Here is a 27,715-nt window from a genome sequence, read left to right on the forward strand (position 1 = left end):
TTTTTTTTTTTTTTTTTTGCCTAAAGCAATTCAACTGGAAAAGACCTGATCCATCAAGATATTTTCTGGTCAAAAGCCCAAAAGAAAGTGACATTTCCCTCCAGTAAAATCTCTGCATATACAAAGCAAACTCTGGCTCTAGCCACTGCCCCCAGGAGCCGCCTCCGGTCTGGGACAGACACACTGACCTGACAGATGTACACAGACCTGACAGCAGTGCTGGGTTGGACGCTTCCTGACACAAGTAGCCATTTCTCTCTTCATGCCCTAGGACGGGCCTTGCTCTGATCTGTGTGGCCTGACCTTGAATATATTCAGTTCTAGCCTGATATGAAAGCAAGCCCATTTGCCCTTTGTCTTAGACTCACATTTATCCATCAATCAATCAAGTAATCAATAAAATGCAGTAGAGGTTTGCCTTTCGGACTGGAGAGCTATGCAGGCAGCTTCAAAGGGCGGTTTTCACCAGGCAGGTGCCCAGAGGGGAGGATCTGCTGCTCAGAACCTGTTTTCTTGTTTGGGAAAGGTGTTGAGGGCCCAAAGCCAGGAAGCTCCAGGAGCTGGGGAGCTGCAGTCCCAGGAGTGGTGGCCAGGTGTCATTCTCAGGCCTAGAAGGCTTAGAACTAGATTTGGCAGTTCATCAAGGCTGCCCAATACACGTGAATCCAGAAGAACAGAGCAAGATGGCTCTGCTTCCGGACCGACTGAAATGTGCTGCCTGCATAGGAAAGGTGGTCCATTAGGAAAGGGACCATTGTGATGGTCTGAACTTATAGGCGCCACATAGCGTGAAGCCTTAAAGGTCAGAATCATGCCACGTTAGGGCTGAGAGGCACCTCAGCCTTAAGCCTGTGATCTGAGAATTGCTGGTATCAAAGCCAGGGCGGGGGAGGGTGTCTCAGGGCCGCTGGTGGGGGAAGGGAAAGGATGAGAGGGAACAGCTCCCCAGTTCATGCCATCCACAGTAGCTCCTCGGCTTTAAAAAGTCAAGTTTTTTTTTTCCTGAACATTCTTCCTAAAGGTATTTTTAAGAATTGCACAAAAATATTCCACTGAAAATTAATTTCAGTTAAACCATCTGAAAACCAAATTCTGTTAAGCCCTCTCATTTTATAGACAAAGAAAAAGGCCCAGAGAAGTACATCCATTTGCCCAAGGACACACAGCTCCTCAATGGCGGAGGCAGAACTAGAGACCAGGGAACACATCAGAGGCCAGGCCTAGAGCGATGAGGACGAACGGTGGGCTCTTTCTGCGTAGATATTTCCAGGGCTTCTCCCACTGCCAGCTAGTCTCAGGAAAGCTCAAGTCCATTGCAATCTTCTCTGCTCAAGGCCTCCTGGGCCTTAGACCATGGACACACCCAAGAGGACGCCAAGGAAGTTGCCTCCATTATTGCGATGGCCTGTGTTTTTCCTTAACCTTGGTGACGGCCCTGTCCAGGCCACTGTGGGGACTGCGGTCACCTCCCTAGGCCAAAGGCCCTGGGACTTGTAGGGTAGGAGCAGTACTCACCTCCAGTTCAGGACAACAGCACCCCTAGAGGTTGACCACACAGGATTTAGGGGTCAGACAAGCCGGGGCTCAAGTTAGAGTTCTGCCTCTGAGCAGCCGTATGACCTGGGGCAAGTTACTTTACCTCTCTGAGCCTTGCTTGCTTTCCTCATCTCTAAAGTATAATGATACCTCCTCCACAGGTCATTGTGAAGGCGGTAGGTGAGGAAGGTAGAACGCTCAGTAGAGAGTCTGGCCAGGGCGAGTGCTCAACGAATGGCAAGTACCATTCCTATAGGTCTTACAACTGCAGTTCGACAGCAGAGTGACCGTTGTAATAAACCAATGAAAAGAAAATTCATTTGCTTTGGAGCGAAGTTGGAGAAGGTTAGGGCCACCTGTGAGAAGGTGACTTTTAATGTGATCCCTTTTGAGCTTGAGACCACAGGATAGGGTGGATTTTTACTTACACTGTTTTTCTGGGTTTTTAATATTTTTTTTATTATTGTGACTTAGAGTGTGTGTGTATATATATATGTATACATATATATACACTTTTATATACATATGCAACAAATAAGTGTCACAAAAAATGTTTACCCTTACTATGTGTGATGCCCACATAGATGATATTTTTTTATTCAATTCTATTTAATTCCATATATTTTTAAAAATCCTGGTGACTACCCAAGAAATTTATTTTACAACCTGCTAATGGATCTCAATCTGTAATTAGCCACACACTCTTAAACTGCTGGTCTCAAGCTCCGGTGTAAAGTCTGAGTTAAATATTTAGATCACTAGAACCCATCCCATGGAGAATCTGAAGAGAGGTTGGGAATCTGTATGTTTAATAAGCACCCGAAGAGTTTCTGAGGTGAAGGGTCCTCAGCACCCAGTGGGCAATGCTGGTCTCTACCCATGCTGACAGCCACCCAACAGGAAGCCGCTTGCCAACAGTACTGATGAGTCGACCTCCCTTTTAAGGAGTCCACAAGGTCACCCCCCACCCCAGCATCCAACCCAACAAGGGCCAGGTGTGTTATGGAGGGCTTGGGAGGGCAGGCCAGCGTGGAGCAAGTGAGGGCAAAAAGAGAAATGTTTCTCACCCTGTAAACCGCTGATCCGATTGGTCCGTTGCCCCCTGAGATATAACCCTCCTGTTTATAGTCTCTACAGCTAAGGACCATGGTGAGGACACTTTACAGAAGAGGAAACTGAGGCTCCTAAGTAACTTGCCCAGGTCACACAGAAAGCCAAGGTAGAGCCCAGGCTTTCAGCCAAACTGCTAGACTAGCTCTGTGATGGGAGAGGCACAGAGACCCTGGTCTGAGGTGACAGGGGCTTACTGTGGGCACTAGGTGTGACAGGACACTGCCTCCCCTCTCCCCCTGCACCTGCAGTTGCTAAGCAACCATGTGAAGAAGATCCACGTCCCTGGGCAGCAGCTCCCAGTGACGGGGCCCCGGGGCGGTGGTGCCGGTGAAGAACTTGATCTTGTCCACGTCTGTTTTCTGTTCTCACCTCCGCTCTGACTTCACCCTCTGTCCGCCCTCAGTTGTTCCTTATGAGATCACCCTGTACACCAGCGACGTCTTCGGCGCCGGGACGGACGCCAACATCTTCATCGTCATCTATGGCTGTGATGCAGTGTGCACCCAGCAGAAGTACCTCTGCACTAACAAGAGAGAGCAGAAGCTGTTCTTTGAGAGGAAGTCAGCCTCCCGCTTCATTATGGAGGTATGCGGGCTCCGCAGGCTGCCAGGGGAGCCAGCACTGGGAGATGGGGGGGTACCAGAAGATGGGGGGTGGAAGAGCCGTGCGTCCAGAGGCACCCTAATGGGCTGCTGTTGGTAAGGAAGCCAGGTGGTTCATCCAGCCTCGCTGGGCCTCACTCAGTACATCTGAGTCACCAGGAGGACGGGGCACCTCACCTGCCCCACCGGGACTAGTATCAGGATCTAAGGTGACAATGAGTGGACAAGGCTTGGGGAAGATAGAGGCACAATTCCGGTTCCACTGGGGCCAACTCCAGTGCTAGCAACAACACACATGTATCCCTGGGGAGAACCAGGCTTCCAGACATCCCGTATGTGGCCCAGCTCCCCTTCTGGCCTGGGGGCTTGCTTGTTCCATGTTTACTATAGGTGTAGGTCACAGCACCTGGGCATCCTGTGCACTTCAGCTGAGTGTCTCCCCTGTGCACTCCATTGTGTGCTGGGTTGGGTGGGAGAGACAAGAGAAGGGGAGGACTCAGACTCTGCCTGTAAGGGGCTTGCAGTCCAGCTGGAGAACCCCGAACCTCCATATAAGGCTAATGAGAGAGTCTGGTCATCCTTAGAATAACTGATCCTTTGGGTAAGAAGGCACCGCCATAGGGCTTTATCCATTAACTCACTTAACCCCCACGGCAAGTCTGTGCTGTAGTTATCCCTGCTTAAAGATGGGGAAACTGAGGACGGGGTGTTGAGTAGCTTGCATAAATTCACACAGCTAGGGTGTAGTGGAAGCAGGATTCAAACCCAGGAGAACTGGCTCAGAATATGTGCTCTTAGCCCCTGGACACTAGCCCTTGGTGATGAGGGCAAGTAAGGGATTGATTGAGCATGGGATGGGTACTCAGAGAAAGAAGAAGGCTCCCTGGAGGTGATGACTTTGAGCTGGACTGAATGCGACTATAAGCAGGGACAAGAAGGGGAGGCGTTCCTAGCAAGGGGAACATTGTGGCCAAGGACCAGAGGTGGAAATAAACACAGCATGTGGTATGAGGTTTGGCCAGATGGACAGCGGGAGAGTGACATGATGGGCAGAGGACTGGCTGAAGCAAGACTTAGAGGGGACAGGTCTGAAGGAAAAGAGCTGGATGTCTCAGGAGCCTGGATCTGCAGATAGTGGGGACCTTTGGAGGAGCGCCCCTTATCTTCTGATGGGAAACGAAGTCCAGAACCCCTTCCTCCTTCCCCGGCCAGTATCCATACTGGGGGACTCCCTGCTCCGTCCCCCACCTTCTCTGGGAGCAGTCAGCACTGTGGGAAGGTCGTCACCTTGGTGGCGTCTTTAACAAGGAAAATTCAAGGGTGATTCATTCATCCACACACAGCAGCAGCTCATCCGCCCAGGATGGCATGGTATGTCAGTGGGGGGCTGGGATTACACCTCAGCATGAATTCCATGGAGATTTATCAATGAAATGCCCGCTAATCGGCAGCTATAATTTGACGGTAATTTGTTGCTAAGTTTTTTCTTTTTCCTTTTCAAATCTCTCTGGCTGTTGGGGGAGCGTGAGAGTTTGGAAACAATTGAAAAAGCTTTGTGTCCCTGTCTCTCCATGTCTCTTTTCTGACTGATCTTCAGGTGAGACATAGAGCACCGGATCATAGGCACATGACCCCACGTTCTGGTTCCGGTTCTGGCTCAGACACAAACTCACGAGCAAGCCACTCCCTCTCTCTGTGGCTTTGTCCTAAGACACAGGAAATGGCTAGGAAAATAGCAATCATAACTAATATTTATTCTACACTTTCCTTGTGCCTGCCCTGTTCTGAGCGTGGCGTCCTCATCACCATCCCCAGAGCTGGTGGTATGATTACTGCTTCTTCCAGCTGAACTGGCAGGGTTAGGAAACTTGCTCAGGACATCATAATTAACAAAGGGCAGAGCCAAGATTTAGACTCAAGCAGTTCAATTCCAGGACCTTCTCTGCTTAGCTCTTCACCTCTTGGGAGAATACTAGGGTTTCCTCTGATTCCGAGTCTCTCCCTGAGGCCCACCATCTGTGGCTAGCAGTCCCCTAGTGGCCTCCTTGCTCACTGAGGGTCACCGCCGAGATGGCCACGTGACATGGCATGCCTGACCAAGTGGCTGGATGATTCAGGCTCCAGAAGTACCACTGAAGCCCAGGTCCACACATCTCAAACCTCAGAGATGGGATGGGGAAGGAGGAGAAGAGGCCCCTGGGCAGAAGGAGACCCAGGTGAATCTTTAGTCCTCGATGCAGCCAACAGCTCAGTGTCCACAGGTGGACATTCTGTGGGCAGAGGGTTTCCTCCATAGCTTCTGTGCCGCTCCCACCATGAGGGAATGGGACCTCATTAAAAATGTCCAGAGCACTAATGTCAGCCTGAGGTCACCGATCTGTGTTTAGTGATCAGACTGCCCCTCGGGGGCTCACAGGGGACAGCACTTCTGTGGTGAAGCGAGGGTGAGCTGGCTGGTAGGGAGCGAGGAAGGGGCCAGTGCTCCAGAAGGGGCCATTCCAGCAATGTGGTGCCATGCTGGTCACCTGGAAGGAGAGATTAGTTGACAGAAAGAACCATGGCTGGGATCTTAGACCTCGACGTGACCTCAGGGGACTACCCTGCCCATGCCTCTGCCTTCCGTTGAGTAAGACTTGTTCTTCCCCATTTTATTGAGAAGCAAGTTGAAGCCTGGAAGGTCAAGTGCCTTGCCTCAGGTTATACGGGTCATAGGTCCAACTGGGAAGGCTGAGGGTGGGGATGGGAGTGGGGGGACGTTCCTCAAGCAGTGCTGATGGGCTGCCCACTGTGGTGGGTGTGCGGGGAAGAAGGAACCCAGGGGTTGGAAGCTGTTCCGTTTCATTCAGAGGTCACTTCCGTCTGTGGTTCTAGAGGCTTTGCATTTGATGAATGGCTTCATCTATCATTCAGATGCCATTCACTCATCACAGGCCTCACCCACCTAACCCACAGCTGACTGCTGTCTCCTATCACCGAGAGCTTGCCCGTGCCAGCCAGGCGGCCAGCTCTGCAGAGAGGTTGCAGAAGTGCTGGGGCAGGGGGCAGGGGTGCCATGGGATGCTATAAGTGCCTGTCATAAAGAGATTTGACTTCTTTGAGGTGGTCAAGAAGGCTTCCCTGAGAAAGCGATCCTTGATCTGAGACCTGAATGGTGAAGCTGAGGTTTAGGTAAAGAAGAAGAAAGTGGAGGGGCAGGGGGAGCCTGTGCAAAGGCCCTGTGGCAAGAGAATGTCAAGTTTGAGGGACGAATTTGAGGGATATAGAAGAGGGGTGGTTGGAGATAGAGGGGCACTTAGGGGCCAAGAAGAAGGGCAGGCTGGCAAGACAGGGCATTGGCGGAACCAGAACTCATCTTCTGATACCCAGGTCGGTTCTCAAGCCAGGAACCAGCTGCCACAATGGTAAGTAATGGAAGACAGAGAGGTGGGCTCCACCATGAAAAGGGGGGACAGTGTCCCAGAGGTTGACTGAACTGAGTTCTGGAGTCTAGGCTGGTTTTAAGTGGGGATAGAGGAAGGGAAGCCTGAGCATGGCATGCGTAGAGGAGAGTAGGTGCTAGCTCAGCCGGACAGGGGGGACATGGTGGGAGAAAGTGGCCCCTGGACATTCAAAGGGACTCAAGAGCAGATGCCCTAGGGAGGCAGGATATCGCTGAGGTTGTAGTCTCCTGGACCTTTCAGTTCCCACCTGGTGCCTTTTCTCCTTTCCACAGTTAGAAGACGTGGGAGAAGTCATTGAGAAAATTCGGATTGGCCATGACAATACGGGCATAAATCCTGGGTGGCACTGCTCCCACGTGGACATCCGCAGGCTCCTCCCAGATAAAGATGTGAGTTCCTGACTCATCTGTCCTGCCATTTCTTTTGCCGCTTTCCAGAAGAGATTCAAGGCTGACTCCTGATAAGAAACTGCAGCCTTAGGGGTGCCTGGGTGGCTCAGTCAGCTAAGCGTCAGACTCCTGATTTCAGCTCAGGTCATGATCTCAGGGTTGTGAGATCGAGCCCCTTGTCAGGCTCCACGCTCAGCAGGGAGTCTGCTTGAGATTCTCTTTCTCCCTCTGCCCCTACCCCTGCTCGCTCATGCTCTCTCTCTCAAATAAATAAAAATAAGTCTTTAAAAAACAAAACAAAAGAAAAAGAACCCGCAGCCTTATTAAGTTGAGGTAAAATCTGAGGACAGTTCACCCAGTTTACTCAAAGTGTAGGAACCAGCTCAGGTCCAAGGCAGAATCTTTTAGAACCTCACGTAGGGGGTCAAGGAGGAGGGTCTGGGCCACCCTCTCTCTGCTCCCCACCCCCAGGACCACACTGCTAGTGAGTGACCAATCATGCCCTTCCTGCTGCTCAAGGTCAACTCACAGAAAGAAATCCAGTGGAACAACTTGGCAAACATTCTGAAGCCACAGAATTCTAAACATGGAAGGCAGGTCTCAGGAGTGGCTGGGGTTGAGTGATTTGAGAGTAATTTTAAAATACTGAGCCCCTCCTCTTACCCACGGAATCTGAGTCTGTGGGATTGGGTTCCGATATCTATTTTTAAGTGACCCTGGGGGACCCTGCCTTCAAGAGCCAACCCCTGATGCGGTTGTTGAAGTCATTGAGTAAGACTGAATCTGCTGGAATTGGGGCAGAGCCTGGCCTCCGCTGCAGCTTTTGCATTATCTGCGGGGCTCCATGACCCTTGTCCTTGGTCCCCATGAGTGTTGACGTGCTGATGAACCACTGAAGTCGGAAGGGTCCACACAAAGGACTAATTTTCCTCTTGCCTCCTCACCCCAGGGCACAGAGACCTTGACTTTCCCTTGTGATCGATGGCTTGCCACATCAGAGGACGACAAGAAGACCATTCGAGAACTGGTCCCTTATGACATCTTCACCGAGAAATACATGAGAGATGGGTCCTTAAGACAAGTCTACAAGGAAGTAGAGGAACCTCTGGACAGTAAGTGTGGTGCCCTCCTCACAGTCAGCAGCAGCCCCCCACCCCTTGTCGGGTACCTGCCTCGTGCCAGGCCGAGTGTTTGCACCTAGGACGCAGGGTCTGTTATTAACTCCAGTCAATAGAGGGGGCACCTGAGGCCCATAGTGGGGGTCTAACCTGCCCACGTTCACACAGCTGATAAACGGCAGGCTGTCCTTCCCTGGCCTGACAGCGGGACACACCGTACCCACGTGCATGTTCTCCAGTGCCTGGATTCTCCTGGTCCTTGGGGGCCTCCCTCCTCTTCGCTGACTCAGCTACTCCTCTGCAGGGCTCGGTCCTCTCTGCTCCCGCAGGATCCAACTGTCTCTACTATGTTTGAACCAAGAAGCATCCCAGACTCGTGGGTAGCTGGAGCTGTGCACAGGGCTTGGGTGCAGTCTCAGAACATCCAGGGCCATGGCTTTCTTTTCTCTAAGTGTAGTTACCTATGCCTGTTCCTCACGCGGGGTTCTCTGTAGGATCTGCATCAGCCTGACCACACCCTCTGTGCGCTTTTCCCTTTGCTTGTGGACCATTCTCTTCTCTTCTTATTGCTCTGCCTGGGGCTGAGTGCTGTTTTCCTCTCTCATGCCAGGTGGTATTCCTCACACTCTGTCCTCAGCTTTCTCTTCTCCTTTCTTTTTACGTTGCGTGTGTGCTTTCCTCCTGGACCATGGGGACAGTCACACCTCTTTTTTGACCAGCAATGCCATTGTCCCATCAATCCTCAGGTAATTCAGTCAGCCCTGAATGAGCTTTAGTTGTGCCAAAAGTCAAACTCACTTGCAAAAAACAGGCTTTCCACCACTGATGATACACGAAAGAATACCATGGATCCCTCCATAGGGGGCAGTCTGCACAGATCAGAGATGCTCTGAGAGCTTGGAGATCCAACTCCCATTTGTTGTGTTGCATCCCTTCTTGGAAAAAAAAGAGAGTAAAATCCAAGATTCCAGGCCCCATATGGAACCAGGGGGGTGTAAATCAGCTATAGCTCTAACATTTTCCTTCATCTCAGTTGCCACTTGCTTAGAGATAAAAACAAGTGTCGCCTCCGTAATGTGCCTTCCCCTACCCAAATCCCTTTGCTATTAAGTCTGGGGGGAACATTCCCTTTTCTACTTGGATCCCAGAGGACACCCCAGAAAGCTGTCCCAGCGGCCCACTTGGGCTGTTCTATATTAATAACATGCCACAAACCCACTCCTGCCTGGCGATGTTTCTAGGGAAACATCTTTCCACTGAGAGCTGTGTGGCTTGGGTGGGACAGGGAGGGAGGAGGATCCAGAAATAGCCGGATTTGTCTGCACCACTGCATTGCTCAGCACCCAGAAGCTGAATCAGTTTTCCATTCCCCAAGGCCTGGAAAGAGCAGTGGGGGGTGAAGGAGGGGGAGAAGGAGGGCCATTCAGCCACAGCCCCTGGTGACACAGCGCCCCACTCTGGGGCAAGGGCTCCTAGAAAAGGTTCTACATCAGTGTGGAGCAGGGCTGAACGTACAGCCAGGAAGTGACTGGGGAGAAAACATGCAAGGGAGGACAGTCCATTGTTGTGTCTAAACTGTGACAAGATTCCTAATGTCACCTCCTGTCAGTATGAGCCAGACAGATCTGGGTAATGTTGACTCTTAAACACCAAAGAGGAGATTTTATTTATTAATGCAACACACGAAAGGCTGACAGATGTTGCACTGAGCTGAGCGAGGCAGGGGTGTAGGGCAGTGTGACTAGTCCTGTTTCCTGGCCTGGGTGCGGACAGGCCCCTGAGAGCAGACTCACAGGGCACCGTGGAGTTCTGCAGAGCAGAGTGCTGGGCAGGGAGGGTGGGTGGGGAGAAGGTTTGGAAAGGGGCTTGCAGAGTTCAGGTTTGCAGGTGAGTTTGTGACATCTAGTCAAGGTGGACGTGTCCCCTAGGTGACAGGGCGGTGGATCCAGAGCACAGGAGGGAACTGGGTTGGAGATACAGACTCGGGGAACTCACGGAGTCCACGCCAGGGTGTGCAGGAGGGGAACTGAGGGAAGCGGACAGAACCAGGCATCTGAGGGGCGGGAAGAAGATTAGGAACCCATAAAGCTGCTCCAGAAGGAGCGACCAGAGAGGCAGATGGAGAGCAGGAGAGAATAGCACTGTGGAGTCCAAGGGAAAAAGAGGAAAATAATAGGAACCACGCGGTGGGTGTGAACACGTTCCATAACCGTGGGTCTGAGCAACTCACGTCACCTTCCTTTTCTCGATTTAATTAAATGTGGTCTGAGCCCACTTGCAAGGGTTGGGAAGAAAGTCCATCTCAGTCACGACAAGGAGGGAGAATCTCTCTTTCTGGGTTTCATGAGAATCGTGAGCCTCACAGGAGGGGCCCGGCCCTTAGTTCAGGGCGGGTACCACGGACACCTGTGTCCTCCCGCCACATGGTGACAGGGGCTGCTGGCTCTCCACGGACACACAGGCCTCATTTCTCTCGGTGGCCAGAAACATTTCAGCTTCCTCCTGAGACTCGCTCTTTGGCCACGAGGCCTCCTTGCTTCAAGTTGCCAGATAACCCCGCAGCCATCTCCCTCTAGGGGCTCTGAGTACAGGTCCCTGCCAGCCCAGGGAACTCCCAAGCCCTCGCCCGCCTCGCAGGCTGGGGACACGAACCTTCCTCCCGGTCTGGCCGCTCCCGCCCTTCACCTCACAGCCACAATTTCCATCCCTCTCCTTGGGGATCATCCAGCGAAGTCCCCTCTTCTTGGCCTGAAATGCCAAAGCTCTTGGGACAGAGGCATGTGGAGAGGAGACAAAGAATTCTTAGCCTTGTAAAAATGCACGGCTCGCCTTTCCGCCTGGGGTGGAGGTTGGAAAAGGAGATACCTTATTCTTCCTTGATGAGCCCACAGCAGCAAAACAAAGACAAGACCACATTTGTTTTTATTTTCCTTAATAATTTTTAATAACTGTCACACCAGCATTCACAGAACTCTTGCCACAGGCCACAGCGGGTGAAGGAGAGGGTGGTGGTCACTGGGGGGCAGGTGCCGCATGGCAGGGAGCTGAAGAATAAATAAAAATAAGGACATGGACACTATGCGGAAGCTATACTTTCAAAAAAATACCTGATTTTTTTTCCGAAGACCATTTAGAAGCAACTGGTGTGGGCCCTGGGCACCCCCAAACGGGAAGGCATATTATTGTCACATGTCAGGGCAGGTAGATGTAGTGACCACAGCACACATACATGTTGGGCCGTCTCCTGCCTCTCCCCTCCCCCTCCCCCCCCCCCCGAAGTGCAGGCAGCTAGATGGGTGGATGGTTTGAGAGCTGCTGGGAGAAGCCTCCATCCTCCAGGTCTTAGAGGCTACCCGTGTCCAGATCGGGTGGGCAGACATCCCCTGCCCCCCCGCCGGCGAATCCTTGCAGATTTGTAGCAGAATGTGCACAAGTGAACAAATGAAAGGCAAATGCTAATTCCTCCTCGGGGCCCTGGGCCAGAAGCTTAATACCTCCTACAAATCCAGTTCCCTCCATCCTAAAGCAATGCCATTCTTTTCTTCCCTATGTCTGTCCATCTGTCTGTCCGTCGGTCTGACTACCCGCCCAGTTGTGCTGTACTCGGTGCAGATCTTCACAGGAAATGTTCCCGGGGCAGGGACCGATGCCAAGGTCTACATCACCATCTATGGAGATCTGGGGGACACCGGGGAGCGGTACCTTGGCAAGTCAGAGAACCGTACCAACAAGTTCGAGAAAGGAACGGTACGTGGGGCACACAGAGTTTACCCCTTCCCCTCCCCTCCTGGGTCCAGTGGTCTGGGGTCAGCTCCTCTTGGTGCCAGAGGCTGTCCGTGAACCTTGTGCGGTGTCATGCTCCCTCGTGTGGGCATTTACCCTTGGCGCTTCCCCCTGCAGAGTGGCTGGTCCCCTCTCTGAGCCTGTGCGTGGGCCCTGGGTCCTGATCTGGGGTGGAGGTAGAGCAGAAGGTGGGGCTTGTCTGAGGCCTGTTTGAACCCCAGGTTGCTGGCTGTCTGGGGGGTCAGGGGAAGTCATCATCAGAAAAGTCAGCTCACTGTGGGCGGGTCACCAGAGTGGCGGGAACTGCCCCATCTCCGGGGCTGGAGGCCTGCTCCTACCATCAGCTCCTGATCTGGTTGACCCTCTCTGGATTTGGTTTCCTCATCTATAAAATGAGGAGCCTGATGTGAATGGGCTAAGCTGTGCTGAGCAGAGCTCTGGGCAGCACCGAGGCCCATGGGAGCCGCGGAGGGATCAGAGGAGCAGGCAAGTACCCCATTGCCCCAACTGGAGTCCACTTGGACCTGGACTATCTATTGGGGTGCCAAGAAAAGCCTCTATTAGGCAAAGGGCTCTGACATACTGTGGTTTTAGGAAAAGGAAGGCATCTGTCCCAACTTCCTTCCTAGCAGCTTGGCTTCCCTCTCCCACTGTGGCTCAGCGGTCTCCGGGGCCCTTTCTGCCTCACCTCCTTCATTCAGCCTCAGCCTCTTTCCCTTCTCTCTGTTCGCTGAAATCTGCCAGAATTCCCCACAGGCCAGGCTGTAGCTTCAGGGTGATCAGAGCAAGGTAACCCGATCTGTGGTCTTGCCCATGGCCATGCACACGTAGGGGTTTCCTGCATTGACCAGTGGGTATTTGGCGGGGGTCTCCTTAAGCCCCACCCTCAGCTAGGTGTGAGCCTTGGCACGGAAACATTTGCTACTTGGGAGAAGGAAATTCACTCTGGGGCAAGGATGGCAGCGGCATCTAAGCAGGTCTGCAGCTGGCTGGTGACCCATGAGCCAGGCCATCTGGAAGGAGTCCCAGCCTGGCCTCGAGGTCCCGGGGGAGTCAGGCCCTGGGGCGCCCATTCATTTGTTCCATCATCCAGATAGGAACTATTTACCTTTAGCCTTGGTTTACTGCTTCTGAAGTGGGAATAGCAGTGTGATGGCTACTGAGGCCCCTGGGCTGACAAACAGGACAAGAGATGGAAGAACACTTTGTATCAGGGAGAAATAATTTCACACATGCACGCACGCACGCGCGCGTGCGCACGTACGTGAGATGTTAATTGTTTGCTGCACTTATAAGGTAGCTAAGAAGAGGCCTAACCATTTTGGACAAAATGGAATGCAAAGAGGTAAAGTGACTCATGTGGTGTCCCCGACTCTACGCTGGGGACATGTTTATCAAGCTTACTCACATATTCTGGGAGGTGGCAGTGTCATTCAGGAGTCAGACCTGTGGCTGGGGCCAGACCACCTGAGTTCACATCCTGGCTCTGCCACTGACTAGCTGTGTGGTCTTGGGCAAGTTACTTAACATCTCTGTGTCTCAGTTTCTTCCACCATAAGAGAAGTTCACTGAATTAAAACATCTGAACTGCTTAGCTCTTCGTTAGTGCTGAATGTTGTTGAGGATGGGAGAGCTCACTTTCCCCTGCCTTCAGTGGTGCCTGGGTGGACACGTGGAGAACGCACTGTAAGACAGCAGCGTGCTGACAGATCCATGTTTCTTTGTGGCCAGATCCACGGAGCCAGGCTGTAGGCACAGCAAATATCTGTAGAGCACATTAATGAATGAACTTATAAATGAAAGCCATGCAATCCATTCCCTTCTGGGCTCAGAGTCAGATTTTTTCTCTCTTAGCTATTGTTACATCATAAGGAAAACCTTTGCCCTGTTCTATTACCCATCCCTTTCTCTTCCTTCCCTCCTATCAAGAGCTAGAGCTACTTCTGGTTTACTCACGGATGGTTTATGTGACTTTAAGTTCACTGCTGAGCATCTAGCGGCTTCCATTTCTCTGACCATTTCCTCCAAAATACAGAAGTGCCTGTTGCCACCCTCCCCCCATGAGCACCCACCCACCCACTTCCAGCCCAAAGCCAGGTCTTGGAGATTCTCCCTTCTGCACGGCTCCTAGATCAGCCCTGTCAGCTCCTGAGCCCTTCCTTAGCTGACCTGGCTTATTGAACCACCTGGGCTCCCTGCTCTATCCGCCCCCGCCGCCGGGGCCTCCTCATTTCACCTATCCAAAGCTGACAGTCATGCAGCCTACAGGGGCTCTCCATGATCCCAGATCTGGCCTGAGCCCTTTGCAGGATTCACGACCTTTCGTGTCCCACCCGGCCAATCTGTGTGGAGTGTCCACCACAGAATGCGCAGTGGAGTACCTTGGAAATCTTTCGATGTCAGGATATTCAAGTGTAGATGGAACTGGCTCGTCCTTCGTAACCACCACACACGCGACATTCTACACACAATATCGCCAAGCTTACTTAGCCATTCCCCAAGCACTGGACAGCGGGTGGCTCCCAGCTTTCCACTGTAAAAATTATCCTGCAGTAAAAATCCTTGTGCACATAAAAAGGCATCCCCTCAGGACAGAAGCAAAGAAGTGGGATTGCTGGGTCATAGGCTGTGCCTGTTTTTGCCCTAGTGATCTTAGCCACTTGTCAGAGTGCTGTGTCCTGCCCAGTCAGCTGTGCACAGCTCACCTGCAGTCTCCTCCACCCACAGACTGACCTGCCTGGGGGCCAAAAGGCCCAGCCACCCCATCCTTAGCTTCATGCCACCACCTGAAGAGTCTTCCCAGCCCTGCCTCTAGTCCACGGACAGGTGGCTGCTTCTGCACATGGGCTGTAATTACCCACCTCCTCCTCCCCCTGCCCTGGGCTGGGAGGTCCCCAGGAGGGGCAAAGGCTTCCTCATCGTATTTATGTCTGGGTTCCCAGCACTCTGTAGTGACTCAGCACATCTTCCATCGTCTGGAAGAAAAGTGCTGTACCTCAGAACCACCAGCCTCTATTCTCCTGCCCTAGGCTCCTGCCGGCCACATTCAGCCTGTGTTTTAACCGCACCTCACCCAAGGCCTAAAACGCTACATCTCACTGAGCAATCCCAAAAGAATCCAAGCACCTGGGAGGGTCACAACCCTTTACTGAAGGGATAATCAGGGACCTAGAGGGCCTTACATCACACCCCACAGAAAACCTACCTGCACCTGCATTTCAGATGGTGTCCCTGAGCTCTCCTCGGCCTGGCCTCCATCAGGGCCTCTCCCTGCTGTCTCCTCTCCCTGGCCTGGCCCAGTGGCTCCTCTGAAGGCCTCCCAGCTTACCCCTGGGTGTTTCAAGCCCCCTCCCGTTCCTCCCTCCAGCCTCCCACCTGAACTCATGCTGACACTCAACATAACCAAGGACATCCAGGTACCAGGACCAGGCTGAGCGCCCTTGTCTGCCCCATACCCACTCACATTCCATCTTCCGGACATCCACAAGGTGTACCCTGGGAGGAACGGGCCTGCAAAACGGGGCCATTGTGAAAGGGAGGCCGCGGAATACCCAACACTTCGGGTTAGGGACTTGTGCCTGGAGGGCTCCCAGCTAGGAAAGTCTGTTCAGCCCAACAGCTGAGGGGGGTAGAAGGTACCGGACAGTCAGGGTTGCAGTGGGCGGAGGTGGGGCACACCCCCATCCAGTCCCCACATCTGGACTCCCCAGGCGGACACGTTCATCATCGAGGCTGCTGACCTGGGTGTCATCTACAAGATCAAGCTCCGCCACGACAACACCAAGTGGTGTGCAGACTGGTATGTGGAGAAGGTGGAGATCTGGAATGACACCAACGAGGACGAGTTCCTGTTCCTGTGCGGGCGCTGGCTGTCCCTGAAGAAGGAAGACGGGCGGCTCGAGAGGCTCTTCTACGAGAAGGTGCAGGAAAGGCAGTGGCGGTGCGGGGTGGGGGGACTTGGCTCAGCCACGGCTCGCCCCCATCCTCGTGCCTCGTACTCTGGCAGAAGGTGCCAGAGCTGTAGTGGGTGGGGCGGGGCTCTTCCGGGCAGGAGTACACTGGGGACCGGAGCAGCAACTGCAGTAGCCCCGCTGACTTCTGGGAGATCGCCCTGAGCTCCAAGATGGCCGACGTGGACATCGCCGCAGTGACGGGGCCCATGGTGGGCTACGCGCAGGAGGGCCCGGGTAAGCCAGGCAGGGAGCTCAGAGGAGGAGGGGCAGGCGCCCGGACATGTGTTTAAGCAATTCTCGGACAGGCCGTGCGTTTGCCCCACCATCATCTGCCTTCTACCTAATGCTTTATAATTCACACAGACCGCCTGTTCCCATCCCCACAACAACCTGCAAGGGCAGCCGTCAGCCCTGTTGCAGAAGGGGGAACAAAGGCTAAGAGAAGTTAGGGGAATGATGCCCTTAATCCACTGACCCACCACCAGGAGGGCATCATGGTATACTCTACCCTCGCCCAGACTCACAGGATATAGATTCAGCCCCGAGTGCCTGGGACAGTTCTCATCAGACAGAAATCAATAGCAACAGTGAGGATCCCCTTGCATGTCAGTAGAGCATCACATGGAAGACTTCAGCCACGCAGACTTAAGGCACAGTGTGTGATGTGGTGAGGAAGGGGGAAAAGTCCTAAGATGGCTTTATGGGATTTAAGTTCCATTTCTGGTTCTCACAAGAATGTATGTAGCCTTCGACAAGTCACTCTTTTGGCCTCAATTCTTCCCTCCTCCATAAAACAATATTGTAATGCCCCGACAAGCTCATTTTTCCAACCAGATTTTTGAGATAAAGCAGTTCTGTGTTTGTTTATCTGACATTTAAGGTCACCGCCTATCTGTTCAGCTGTCTTAAGTATAGAGCGTGACAACCACTCTATTCCCCTCCAGGAGACCACGTTGGGAGGGGGGGTGTCTCTGGGGCTGGGCAGAGAGAGTCAATCATTTTATATTCTACCTTTTCACTCTGTGAATAAATGACAGGACCCACAAGAAAGTGCTTCTCCTGAATTAAGCACTATGATCAACTGTGAAAGGCTAAGGAGGCTAAAGATGAAATAAGACTGTGGGCAGGTGCAGAATTACAATGCTGGTAATTCCAGCCAGGAAGGGCTAGTTTGGAAACTTTCAGAGAGATACAAATTGCACAACCTATAACCATATTACCTATAACCTATACCAGAGCATTGTCTCCCAAGATATTGAGGAAGATGATCCCAGAAAAGGGTTTCCAATTTGTATCAGTAACTGTAAGTGACCGAGACAAGATAGCGGCTTAAACAAATGAGGGATTTTTCTTTTCTCTCACATAAAAGTTCAAAGGTAGGCAACTGGGACTGATACAGCAGGTTCCAGTGAAGTCAGGGACTTCCATCCTAAAGGTTGTCCATGGTTCCTAGATGACTGCTGGAGCTCCAGCCATCGCATCCACATTCCAAGCAGAACGAATGGAAGGGTAAGGGGCAAAAGGGTGCTCCTCCCAGCTGAGTCAGAAATGTCCCCGGAAACCCACCCAACAATATCTGCTTACATTTTATGAAGCACCCCTAGCTGCAAGAAGAATGGATATTTGCTGGGCAATTAGAACTCTGCGCTGCACTACCCGAGCAAGGTTTTATACTGATTAATCTGGTCTGTTTTAGAAATGGATGCCTTCTAGAGCTTTCATTTACCATGTTATACATATAATACTATTTTATTTTTCTTCCCCAAATTCCTACTTTCCGTGAGACCTTGTTTTTTCCAACCTTATTTTTGCTGACTACAGAAGGGCTATTGGTCTTGCTCTACTTCACATGGGAGTGCTAGGTGCAACTGAGATCATTGGTCAGCAGGGCTTTTAGAAGTGGCAAGGATGCTCTTTTAGGATGATCTTCACTTGGGTGATAACGATCTCTCATTCCCTGGAGAGTAGATGCTCACCATAGATCATTCACCAGTCTGGAAAGTTCTGTTTCACTTTGTCCCAGAGGCAGGGAGCTGAGATCTGTGCTCTCCAAAAGTCATTTCCAAGTCTATGAGCCTACCCGTGTCCACTTGGCCCCATAATCTCTTGCAGTGATTCCCTACCATGTGTCGGTCACCACCGGGAAGCACAAGGATGCGGCCACCGACAGCCGGGCCTTCATCTTACTCATTGGGGAGGATGATGAGCGCAGTAACCGCATCTGGCTGGACTTCCCCCGGGGGAAGAAGGGCTTCAGCTGTGGCTCCGTGGAGGAGTTCTATGTTGCAGGCTTGGATGTGGGCATCATCAAGAAAATAGAGGTGCTGGCCCCCAGGTCCTGGGATGGTGCCCACCCCCAGGGAAGGAAGGAGCTGACCAGGACATAGCAGGTGGAGGTGTAGAGGGCAGGCAGAGTAACTGACTTGGAACCCCACCTCAGACCAGGTCATGAGGGAAGGTCCCCTGGCCTCTGCCATCAACTAGGTGACCTTGAATGAGCCACTGCCCTGCCAGGTCTCCGTTTTCCACCCACCTAATGGGGATGCCTGGTGTGTTAGTTTTCTGTTGCTATGTAACAAATTACCACAAATTTAGCGTAAGATCACATAGATATATTATTTCCCAGTTTCCCGGGTCAGGAGTCCAGATGTAAGTTAGCTGGGTCCTCTTCCAAGGTCTCACTGGGCTGAAATCAAGTTGCTGCTAGGGCTGTGGTCTCCTCTGAGGCTGGGGGTCCTCTTCCGAGTTCACTGGTCTTTGGCAGAATCCATTTCCTTGCAGTTGTAAGACTGGGGCCGCCAATTCCCAGAGGCTGCAGGCCTCCCCTGTCATGTGACCTTCTCCACAACATGGCTGTTTTGTCAAGGCCAATAAGACATGATCTCTTCTGCTTCAAATCTCTCTGACTTCTCCCATCTCTGACATCTGGACCCTCTCTTAAAGGGCTTGCCTGATTAGGTGAGGCCCACCCAGAATAATCTTTTGATGAACTCAAAATCATCTGATTAGAGACATCTATTTCATCTGCAAAACCTCTTCACCTCCATGGGAGGGACCTGGGTCATGGTGCGCAGAGCATATTAGGAGGAAGCAATGAGGAGGGAGGGTGCAGAACAGGGAAGGGGAGGCTGAGTGGCGAGGGCTTCCTTCCCAGTTTTACCCAGACCCTCACGGCCCTGGTGTGTCCCCTCCCAGCTGGGCCACGATGGGGCCTCCCCCGAGAGCTGCTGGCTGGTGGAGGAGCTCTGTCTGGCTGTGCCTACCCAGGGTACCAAGTACACGTTGCGCTGCAACTGCTGGCTTGCCAAGGACCGAGGCGACGGTGTCACCTCCCGCGTCTTCGACCTCCTGGATGCCATGGTGGTGAATATTGGGAAGAAGGTATAGAGAGGGGCCTGGGTGTGCATATGTCATGGCGAGGGCCGTGCAGGGTGTGGGGGAAGAGCAGAAGTGAGGGAAGCGGGCGACTCATCGCTGGGCCACTGGCAGGGGCTGCAGCCTGGTATACCAGCCAGACACCCTTTGCTAAGAGCCAAGAGACTCGAGTCTCTTTGGGTCTGCTGCTATGTGACCTTGGCCAAATCGCCTTGGTCTTCTCATACAGTCCATGGAAATAATGCTTTCCATCCTGTTCCAGGTAAGATCTTGATGAGAACAAATGAAATCATGAACAGTCTGTGAAGAGTTTTGCAAGCTCTGCGTAGATGTGCAGAGTTGGGTTTTTTTGCTGTTTTTTTTTTTTCTCTAAAGTCTCCCTCAACACCCAAGGACAGTGGTGGGGCAAGATAGCATTTGGGATACCATGTGCCTCGGAGTCTTGCAGTACAGTGAGAGCTGCCTGCACGAGACCCTCTTTAGGGCAGGAGCTGTGAGCTCCTGTCCTGGCTCCACCTCTAACTGGTCAAATGACCTGGGGCGAAGTTGTGTGAACTCACAAGTCAGTGCTGGGTGCCTGAGTGCTGGGCCCAAGGATACATGGCCAGTTGGTGGCTCAGATGGCCCTGGTTCATGCGACCCTACAGGCTTCTCTTTCCCTCCGAAAAGCTGTGGGGTCAACAGGATGCTCCAGCCCTCCTCATCTCTGTTCCTGAATCCAAACCAATGGGCTATAGATTTAGGTCAGAAGGTGTCCCACAAAGATAAGAAGAAATCACCCTGGACCTGAGTGTGCCCTGCTTATATTGTATATGGAAACAGAAGGAAGGCCTGAGTTTGGGGCTCTGAGAACCTTGACAGGCAGGAGTATGGATGCCTGCCCTTCCCCTGCTTGAGAGCCAGAAAACAGAACTTTCTATAGCATAGATACACTCCCCCCACAACTTACCCAGACATCTCCATCTGTGGCTAGACGGATGGTGTGGGTGAGCACACAGTTCATCCAGGGACCTCTGTCCTGACCCAGTTCCCAGCATGCATGTGGGCGTGAGTGTGTCTGCGTGCATGTCACCGCCCCCCCCCGCCACATGCACACCCCACTCAGTACAGCTGTATCTCCCCCGAGCCCTTTAGTCTGTGGAAATGCAGACCCACGCCCCTATTATTCATGTTACAAAAGAACACAGGTTTATCACTTTGCAAAGAACCACAGGCTTCTTTGGACTGGCCATCTCCCCAGGAGATATCAGACCAGAATTACAAAAGCTCCATTTCTGTGTCTCTTTCTGGAAACAACCTATTACCTAAAAAGAGACGTCTCTGTGTAAAGGAGAGAAAGATGGGCCCAGAGAGCACGGCAGTCTGGAGGGACTAGCCTTAAGGGGCCAGTCTCGATGGGGTCACCAAAGTACTCATTTTGATCTTTCTATTTTTCATGCCTGTCTGAATAAGAGCAAAAAAGTGTCAGGCTCCTGCCTTCATTCCCAATAGCTCCTGCTGCCACCACGATACCCTGTTAAGGTCTGAGAGGATCTTCCTGATAAAGCAAGAGGCTCTTCAATCATTACCTTGGCAAACAAGTACTGAACTTGTCCTCTGGGCCAGGCCTGCAAAGACCACTCCTAACCTCATAGTATCATGGCAAAGATCCTAGATGCTGATTGAAATGCACCCAGCACCCAACCCGCACAATGTCGGGAACATGATCACTGTGACAAATAACTTGGGTTCTGAGTTCGAGGGCTTCTGGCTAGTGGGGACCGGGTGAGAATGCAGTGCTGCAGTCTCAGGAGAAGGGAAGGGCCAGCTGGGTTCAGAGGAGATGGTCAGCCTGGCATTTCCGTGGCCAAGTGTGCAAACCTCTCCTGAGCCATCGAGACCTATGCTAGTCGTTGGGCACCTGGCAAGAGGGAATGGAGTAAGAAGCCAGAGGACGCTCCAGAGCACAGGTAAAGGAGGCCCCTCTTGCCACACAGGCTGCCTCTGGAGAAAGAACCAGTGAGGGCACCATGCAGGGAAGAGCAGGCTGCCCCCTCCCCCTCCGGTGGAGACAGACGAACACTTCCTCTTTGGAACAAACCTCAGGCAAAAGGGCAAAATCCCAACCTGAAGAGCAAATCATGGAATCAGTGCGTGTCCTCCAAATGTCACTGCTCACGGGCGCTCACGGCGTATGCTGGCTGTGCCTGATGTGGGGATGGACCTGGGGCTGTGCTTGCTGACCCACAGCACATGGCAGGCCCGGCATGGGCTCCCAGTGCACTGCTGAACGGTCTGCAGCCCTCACTCCTCCAGACATCTATCCCTGTTTCTCAGGGGAGGAAGCAGAGCCTGGCCAGGGTGTGGGGCCTGCCCAAGTTCGACAGCTGGCTGGTGGCAGGCCCAGGGAACAAGTGGCGTGCTGGATGACTCCAAAAGCCACCGTCCTGCCACCGCGTGCTGCTCAATTGCATGAGCTCAGGCTGGGGTTTGGTTGACAAATTGGGGGATTCGGGGGCTTTCAGTCGTGCTTTTGGTGCACACGTGTTCTCTGTCAGAGACTGAACTCCTCTCTAGCACCGGGCTGGACATGGCCAAGGACACAGAGGGACAAGGCCCGACTCATGTTCTCCAGGCATTAGCAGTTGATCAGGGGAAGGGCTCTTTTCAGAGCCACAGGGCTTGGAGGACGTCTGGCCCTGGGGAGAGTGAGGCAGGCCAAGGCTCAGGGCCCGCATCCCTCTCCTGGCAGGTGCTCTATGAGATGACAGTGTGGACGGGTGACGTGGTCGGCGGTGGTACTGACTCCAACATCTTCATGACCCTCTACGGCATCAATGGCAGCACAGAGGAAGTGAAGCTGGACAAAAAGAAGGCCAGGTATCCAGGGACGGCCTCTGCCCCTCGCCCCTCTGCACATCCAGTCCCCCAGCCTCTAATCCCACCCTGCCTCAATCAGACTGCTTCCCTCACTCTCTCCCCTCATTCCTTAGGGCCTTCTAGCCTCCACAGCTTTATTCATGTGATTCCTCCCTCCTGGAATGCCCTTCATCCATTCTCTTCTGTCTCAGGACCTTTCTCTTCCAGGGGCCAGCTCAAATCTACCTCCTCCAGGAAGCCTTCCTTGATCACCTCAGCCCAGAGCATGCTCCTTCCTTCCTGCCTTCCTGCCTTCCTTCCTTCCCTCCCTTCTTCCCTGTATCCTTCCATCCTTCCATCCCTCCTTCCCTCCCTCCATCACTTAAAAATGTTTATTGTAAGGCCCGTATATTAGTTGATAGCATTGTATCCTTGTGAATCTCCTTTCGTTCCCTGTACCATGGTGATGTAAGATGTTTACATTAGGGGAAGCTGAGTGAAGAGAACACAGAAACTCTGTTCTATTTTTGCAACTCTCCTACAAGTCTAAAATTATTGCAAAATAAAAAGCCAAAAGAATTTTTTTAATATTAAAAAAGGATTGAACCCCTAGTATGTGGTAGGCACTGTCTCAGACACAGGAGACCGAGTATAACCAGAAGATGCCCGAAGCCACACAGCTCAACACCTGGGGAACTGCAGCAACAGCGTGAACACTGGAGTGACCTTACCGCATGCCCGGCATTTCTCTAAGCCCACTGAGTGTATTGACGCAGCTCGTCCTCCCTGCGGCTCTATGAGGATCATTTTTATCATCCCTTTTTGATAAGAGAAAACTGAGACACAGCAAGGTGAAGTCATGCTGTCGAAGGTCACATGACCAGCAGGCTGTGGCACTGGGAGCTGCAGCTGGGGTCCCTAGTCTTATGTATGAGGTTCTACTGCCCCAGTGAGCGAGTGGGTGCTAGGCCCTTTCCCAAGGACAGCCTTTTGTTGGGGGGGCAGGGAACAGAAGGAAACCAGAACAGGAGAGGATTGAGGGGCAGCCAAAAGTTGCCTCCCCAAACACCACCTCTTCAGTTGCTGAGTAGAGGCTCCTCTGAGCAGATGAGCAGAGCAAACTCTGGACCACTTTGGCAGCCCTGTTTTTCTGAGCCAGAGGCAAGGGGATGTGGATCAGAGGCTGACAGCCTCTCCCAAGGTGGCCCCTCAATGCAGGAGCCTTCCTGCGTGTCGGCTGAGGTGTCTTGAGGGGGTCTGGGGCAGCAGGAAAGACGTGGGTAGTGAGTCGTGGAGGGATAAAGGGCCATGGAGGGGCTTTTGCTTTGGATGCGGGCCTTTTACCCTGAGAAAAGGAGGTCCATCCAGGTGTAATTGGGGGTCTAGCCTGTAATAAAGGGTGAGGGGACAGAGTCATCCACTCTTTAGTCTTCTAGAAGAAAAGCTTATTTCTTTCTCCCTTTTATACCTGCCCCACCAAAAAATCTCCATAAAATGGGAATACTTGGGTAAATTCAAAGGGTGAAAATTAAAGAGAAACACAAAGCAAAGAATTCTAAAGTTCCCTAGATCTGCAAAATTATACACCTGGTGAGGAATCAACTAGTTGAAAGATTGAGAGAATCTCAGTATGTGATATGAGCTTGACAAGGGAACTTGTGAACACCTCCTTCTAGTTTCCACAGGGCCAGGACAGGCAGGGCTTAAATTAGAACAGGAGGGATTTAGGGCAGACTTCTGGGAGAATGTTTTCACTTCTAATCATCATAAAATACACGAGTAAGTTATTAAAAAGGATTAGGCCTCTGTTCCACCACTGCCTCTAAGACAAGGAGTAGTTCTTGGTTTGCAGCGTTTTCAGTCCCAGCCCCCGCTGGCTGTGGCCTCTGTTTTTATTTTTTTATTTTTCTAAAGATTTTATTTATTTATTTGAGAGAGAGAGAGTGAGAGAGCACAAGAGGGGGGAGCGGGAGAGGGAGAAGCAGACTCCCCGCTGAGCAGGGAGCCCGATGCGGGACTCGATCCCGGGACTCCAGGACCATGACCTGAGCCGAAGGCAGTCACCTAACCAACTGAGCCACCCAGGCGCCCCCGTGGCCTCTGTTTTTAAACATATGTCTTGTATACAAGGAAGCACAATTGCCATGCAGCGCTCTATCTTCAGTGCCACTTGCATTACCCCCAACGGCTTATCAGCAGCATCATCTGGGATCAGTCGGCAGTCAAGCAATCAGCACTAAAGGTTGCATTATACATGTAGCCCTGTAGGAAGAGCAGTAAGACATCAAGATAGAGCACCTCTGAGATGATGAGGTCATTCAGCAGAAAAATAGTAATAGCAACAAAAGTAATGTTACCTTCGATTTGCCTGCCATTTACTAGTTATTGGTAGCATTACCTAATCTCAGGCCACTGCATTTAGTTTTGCAGATTGTGTATAGAAAAATGTAAATGGTACCATCTAGAGTTGAGCAGTGTACAACCTGCCCCACCATTCGTGGCAGCCCTGTCACTCCTAGAATCTCATCTGAAGCTTTGCAGGTATGGAATTCCTTTTACATTTTAAGTTGATGTCACATTCATTTGGTTCTCCTGACAGGTTTATGAGATTGCAGGGCCAGTATCATTTCCCCCAGACTAAGGATGAGGAAACCAAGTCCCAGAGAGAAGCTTGGACTGCTCTAGGTGGCTAGCAGAATGAGATTAGGACCCAGAGCCTGATTCAGGGTCATTGCTATCAGCCAAACACACCTCACCCAGTCTTTCAGGAACACATCTGGGGTGCAAGAGACAGACTATTGGGGAGTCACTGGGAGCCTCCCCTTCCCTCCTCACTGTAGCCAGCATCCTCACTTCATGCCCTTACTCTCTTCCCCCAGATTTGAGCGGGAGCAGAATGACACCTTCATCATGGAGATTCTGGACATTGCTCCATTCACCAAGATGCGGATCCGAATTGATGGCCTGGGCTGCCGGCCCGAGTGGTTCCTGGAGAGGGTAAAATGTCTTCCTTCCACGCATAGCCTAACCCTTCCTCCTTATCTTTTGGGTTGTCGGTGGACCTGGTTAAAGAGCAAATGTCACTTTAGAGGGTTATAACATGAACCAGACCTGTGTAATCCGGTGTGCCCTTTGGCGTGAATTAACCAGAGAATGTAGTTTTAGTTATTTGTGTCCAGCATGCACTGTCAGTATAATGTGGACAGAGACTTAGCGTGTACTTCTTGGAGGAGGTAAATTGGGAGGACTGAGAGAGGAACAGCAAGAACCAGGGCAGCAGAGGCTCTAATGTTGAGCACTTCAGGCAGGATGACAGGGAGCTTTTGGTGCCCTGTGATCACACATTAGGTGGCTGCCTCTTTTTCCATCTTGGACTCTGTTTTCCCCAATTCAGTCCTCAAATCTCCCAGCCACCAAAGGCTATCTGTCCTGAGTTCCCTCAGGCTCCCACTCCCCTGTTCAGCCAGTAGCAGATTTTTCTTGAGCCAACAATATGGGTGCCCACACCAAGGACAACTTGGCTAACTTCAGGTATTTGTGGCCGATAGTGGTTTGGTTGGCCCGTTTTTCTGTCATTCATTCAACAAACTTTTTTTGTGCACAGTGACAGGTACCTTTCAGAAACATGTTTGGATGAATTTTCCATTTCCAAATCCCCAAACTAAGGGGCTTCAGACCCTATGCAAGACATACTGGGCAGGGTCTTTGTCCTGGAGAGTCTTAGTCAGAAGAATTCGTCTTGGGTCTGGAATCGTGGGTCCTTGGGATTCAGCCAAGGGGGCTGCATTCGCAGGTGGACAGCTGGTGGAGGTGAGGGCAGGTGTTCCCACACTGGCTCCTCTCACCCAGATCCTCCTGAAGAACATGAATACTGGAGACCTGACCATGTTCTACTATGGAGACTGGCTGTCCCAGTGGAAGGGCAAGAAGACCCTCGTGTGTGAAATGTGTGCTGTCGTTGATGGGGAGGAGATGATGGAGTGGACCTCCTACACTGTCTCAGTCAAGACCAGTGACATCCTGGGTGAGTCAGGGCATCCCTCCCATCTCCCAGTCCCACATCCCACTTCCCTTGCCCTTCCTCAAATTCTGGCTCAGGTCCTGGGCTCTGGTCAGGCTCTCACTTTTCTTTGGCTGACGTTCCAAATGTTAGTCAATGCAAGTCCTTTCCACCATGTGTCACTTTCTGTCCAGACAAAGTATTTCCTCCCAGTGACTGAATTGGCTCTGCCCCTCCTCCCTCAAGGAGGTCTGGGAAAACCTGATCGGGCACTATGGTCAGCACTTTTGAAAACTGGGTGGGAGCATGACTCAGAGGCCCTCTGTCTTCCTGCTGCTGCCTCATGCCCCTCACCTTTATGCTGTGCATCTCAGATGCCCTTGGGTTCCTTCCCACATGTGTTTGGCAACCATCTTCTGTGTGCCAAATTTGGCCTAGAGTCTTAGGATGGAGAGATGACCCTGGGCGCTTGTGAGTTTGACATTCTAGTAGAACAATGACAGTGAAGCTCTGACAGAGGTCTGCACAGGAGCTGGGGAACCCAGAAGAGGGTGCTTTACCTAGCTGGGGATCAGGGGCAAGGGTCATGGAAGGCTTCCCAGAGGTGATACCAAAGTCTGGTGCAGAAAGACAAACAGAAGCCACTGAGGCAGATGGAACACCTGCTGAAGGGCTTTCCAAGCAAAAATGCTAGTGTGTGCAAAGGCCTGAGATTGAGAGGGAACACACCTCATCATGGAGGCATTGTCTCCCGCCTATCCTTCTCTATATCAAACCTGTTCTCCAGGAGCTGTTGTAAGGAATGTGACAAACTCATTTGCGCTGATTATAAATGACTAGTGAGGGATTAATTTGTTGGTCCTAATAGCTTACATTTTCAACAGAGAAGCATTTAGCCAAAGAAATTAGGCTTTCATGGTAGGATCTCAGGCGTAAGCAATGGGTCAGTATAGTGGGTAAATTTGTTGGCACCTCTCTTCTTCGTTTCTCCTAACAGTGGAGCCTTCACGATTTTGGAACTTGAAGTTCCAAGTGTCCACATGTTTTCCACCCCCAAATCCCCTCATGATTTGTTCTCAGAAAATAGTTGGTAAGTCCCTTGATAACTGTAGGGTGTGTGTGTGTCAGAAAAGCTTCATTGAGCTACCTTTTCCAGAACCATTTTCTTTTTAACTAGGTTCAATACCTCTATTTGGCTCAGGCAAATGATACAAAGCTCTAGTATAGACTGTCAACCAGGGGTAGATCTGGGGAACAAAGAACTTTCCTATTTCCTCCTGAACCCACGTTATGCAGGAAAGAGACTGAATTTCTAAACTGCAAAGCCAGTCTTCATGGCATACCTTTTAAGTATGGGTGTATTTCCCCAAAAATAAATGAATTTTTGCACTAAACTACTCACACTTGCTAACCAGGACTCCAATTAGCCCAATAGCATTTATAAGACACAGAGATAAGATGAAGGATAGAATTGGAGACCCAGGAGTCCCAGTAAACTAATCAGCCCTTTCCAGCCTCTCTGCTGGCCTCATCAAAGCTAAACTTCCCATCGGCACCACTGGTTCCTC

The 27,715-nt window shown here is 51.7% G+C and overlaps 1 protein-coding gene across 1 annotated transcript in view; it reads left to right on the forward strand.

Moving 5' to 3' along the window:
- Positions 1-27,715, forward strand: part of LOXHD1 (lipoxygenase homology PLAT domains 1) — a 135,735-nt gene that overhangs the window by 87,055 nt on the left and 20,965 nt on the right. Inside the window, exons 19-30 of the mRNA XM_081802530.1 lie at positions 2,898-2,976; positions 3,053-3,234; positions 6,964-7,080; positions 8,030-8,192; positions 11,791-11,945; positions 15,692-15,901; positions 16,033-16,168; positions 18,047-18,255; positions 19,130-19,315; positions 22,041-22,168; positions 25,027-25,144; positions 25,997-26,171. Coding sequence (XP_081658656.1) covers positions 2,898-2,976; positions 3,053-3,234; positions 6,964-7,080; positions 8,030-8,192; positions 11,791-11,945; positions 15,692-15,901; positions 16,033-16,168; positions 18,047-18,255; positions 19,130-19,315; positions 22,041-22,168; positions 25,027-25,144; positions 25,997-26,171 — 1,858 coding nt within the window. The remainder of the gene's footprint in view (positions 1-2,897; positions 2,977-3,052; positions 3,235-6,963; positions 7,081-8,029; positions 8,193-11,790; positions 11,946-15,691; positions 15,902-16,032; positions 16,169-18,046; positions 18,256-19,129; positions 19,316-22,040; positions 22,169-25,026; positions 25,145-25,996; positions 26,172-27,715) is intronic.

Source organism: Leptonychotes weddellii, chromosome 13 (assembly GCF_054177405.1).
Source record: "Leptonychotes weddellii isolate Sample4059 chromosome 13, ASM5417740v2, whole genome shotgun sequence".
Classification (NCBI taxonomy): domain Eukaryota; kingdom Metazoa; phylum Chordata; class Mammalia; order Carnivora; family Phocidae; genus Leptonychotes; species Leptonychotes weddellii.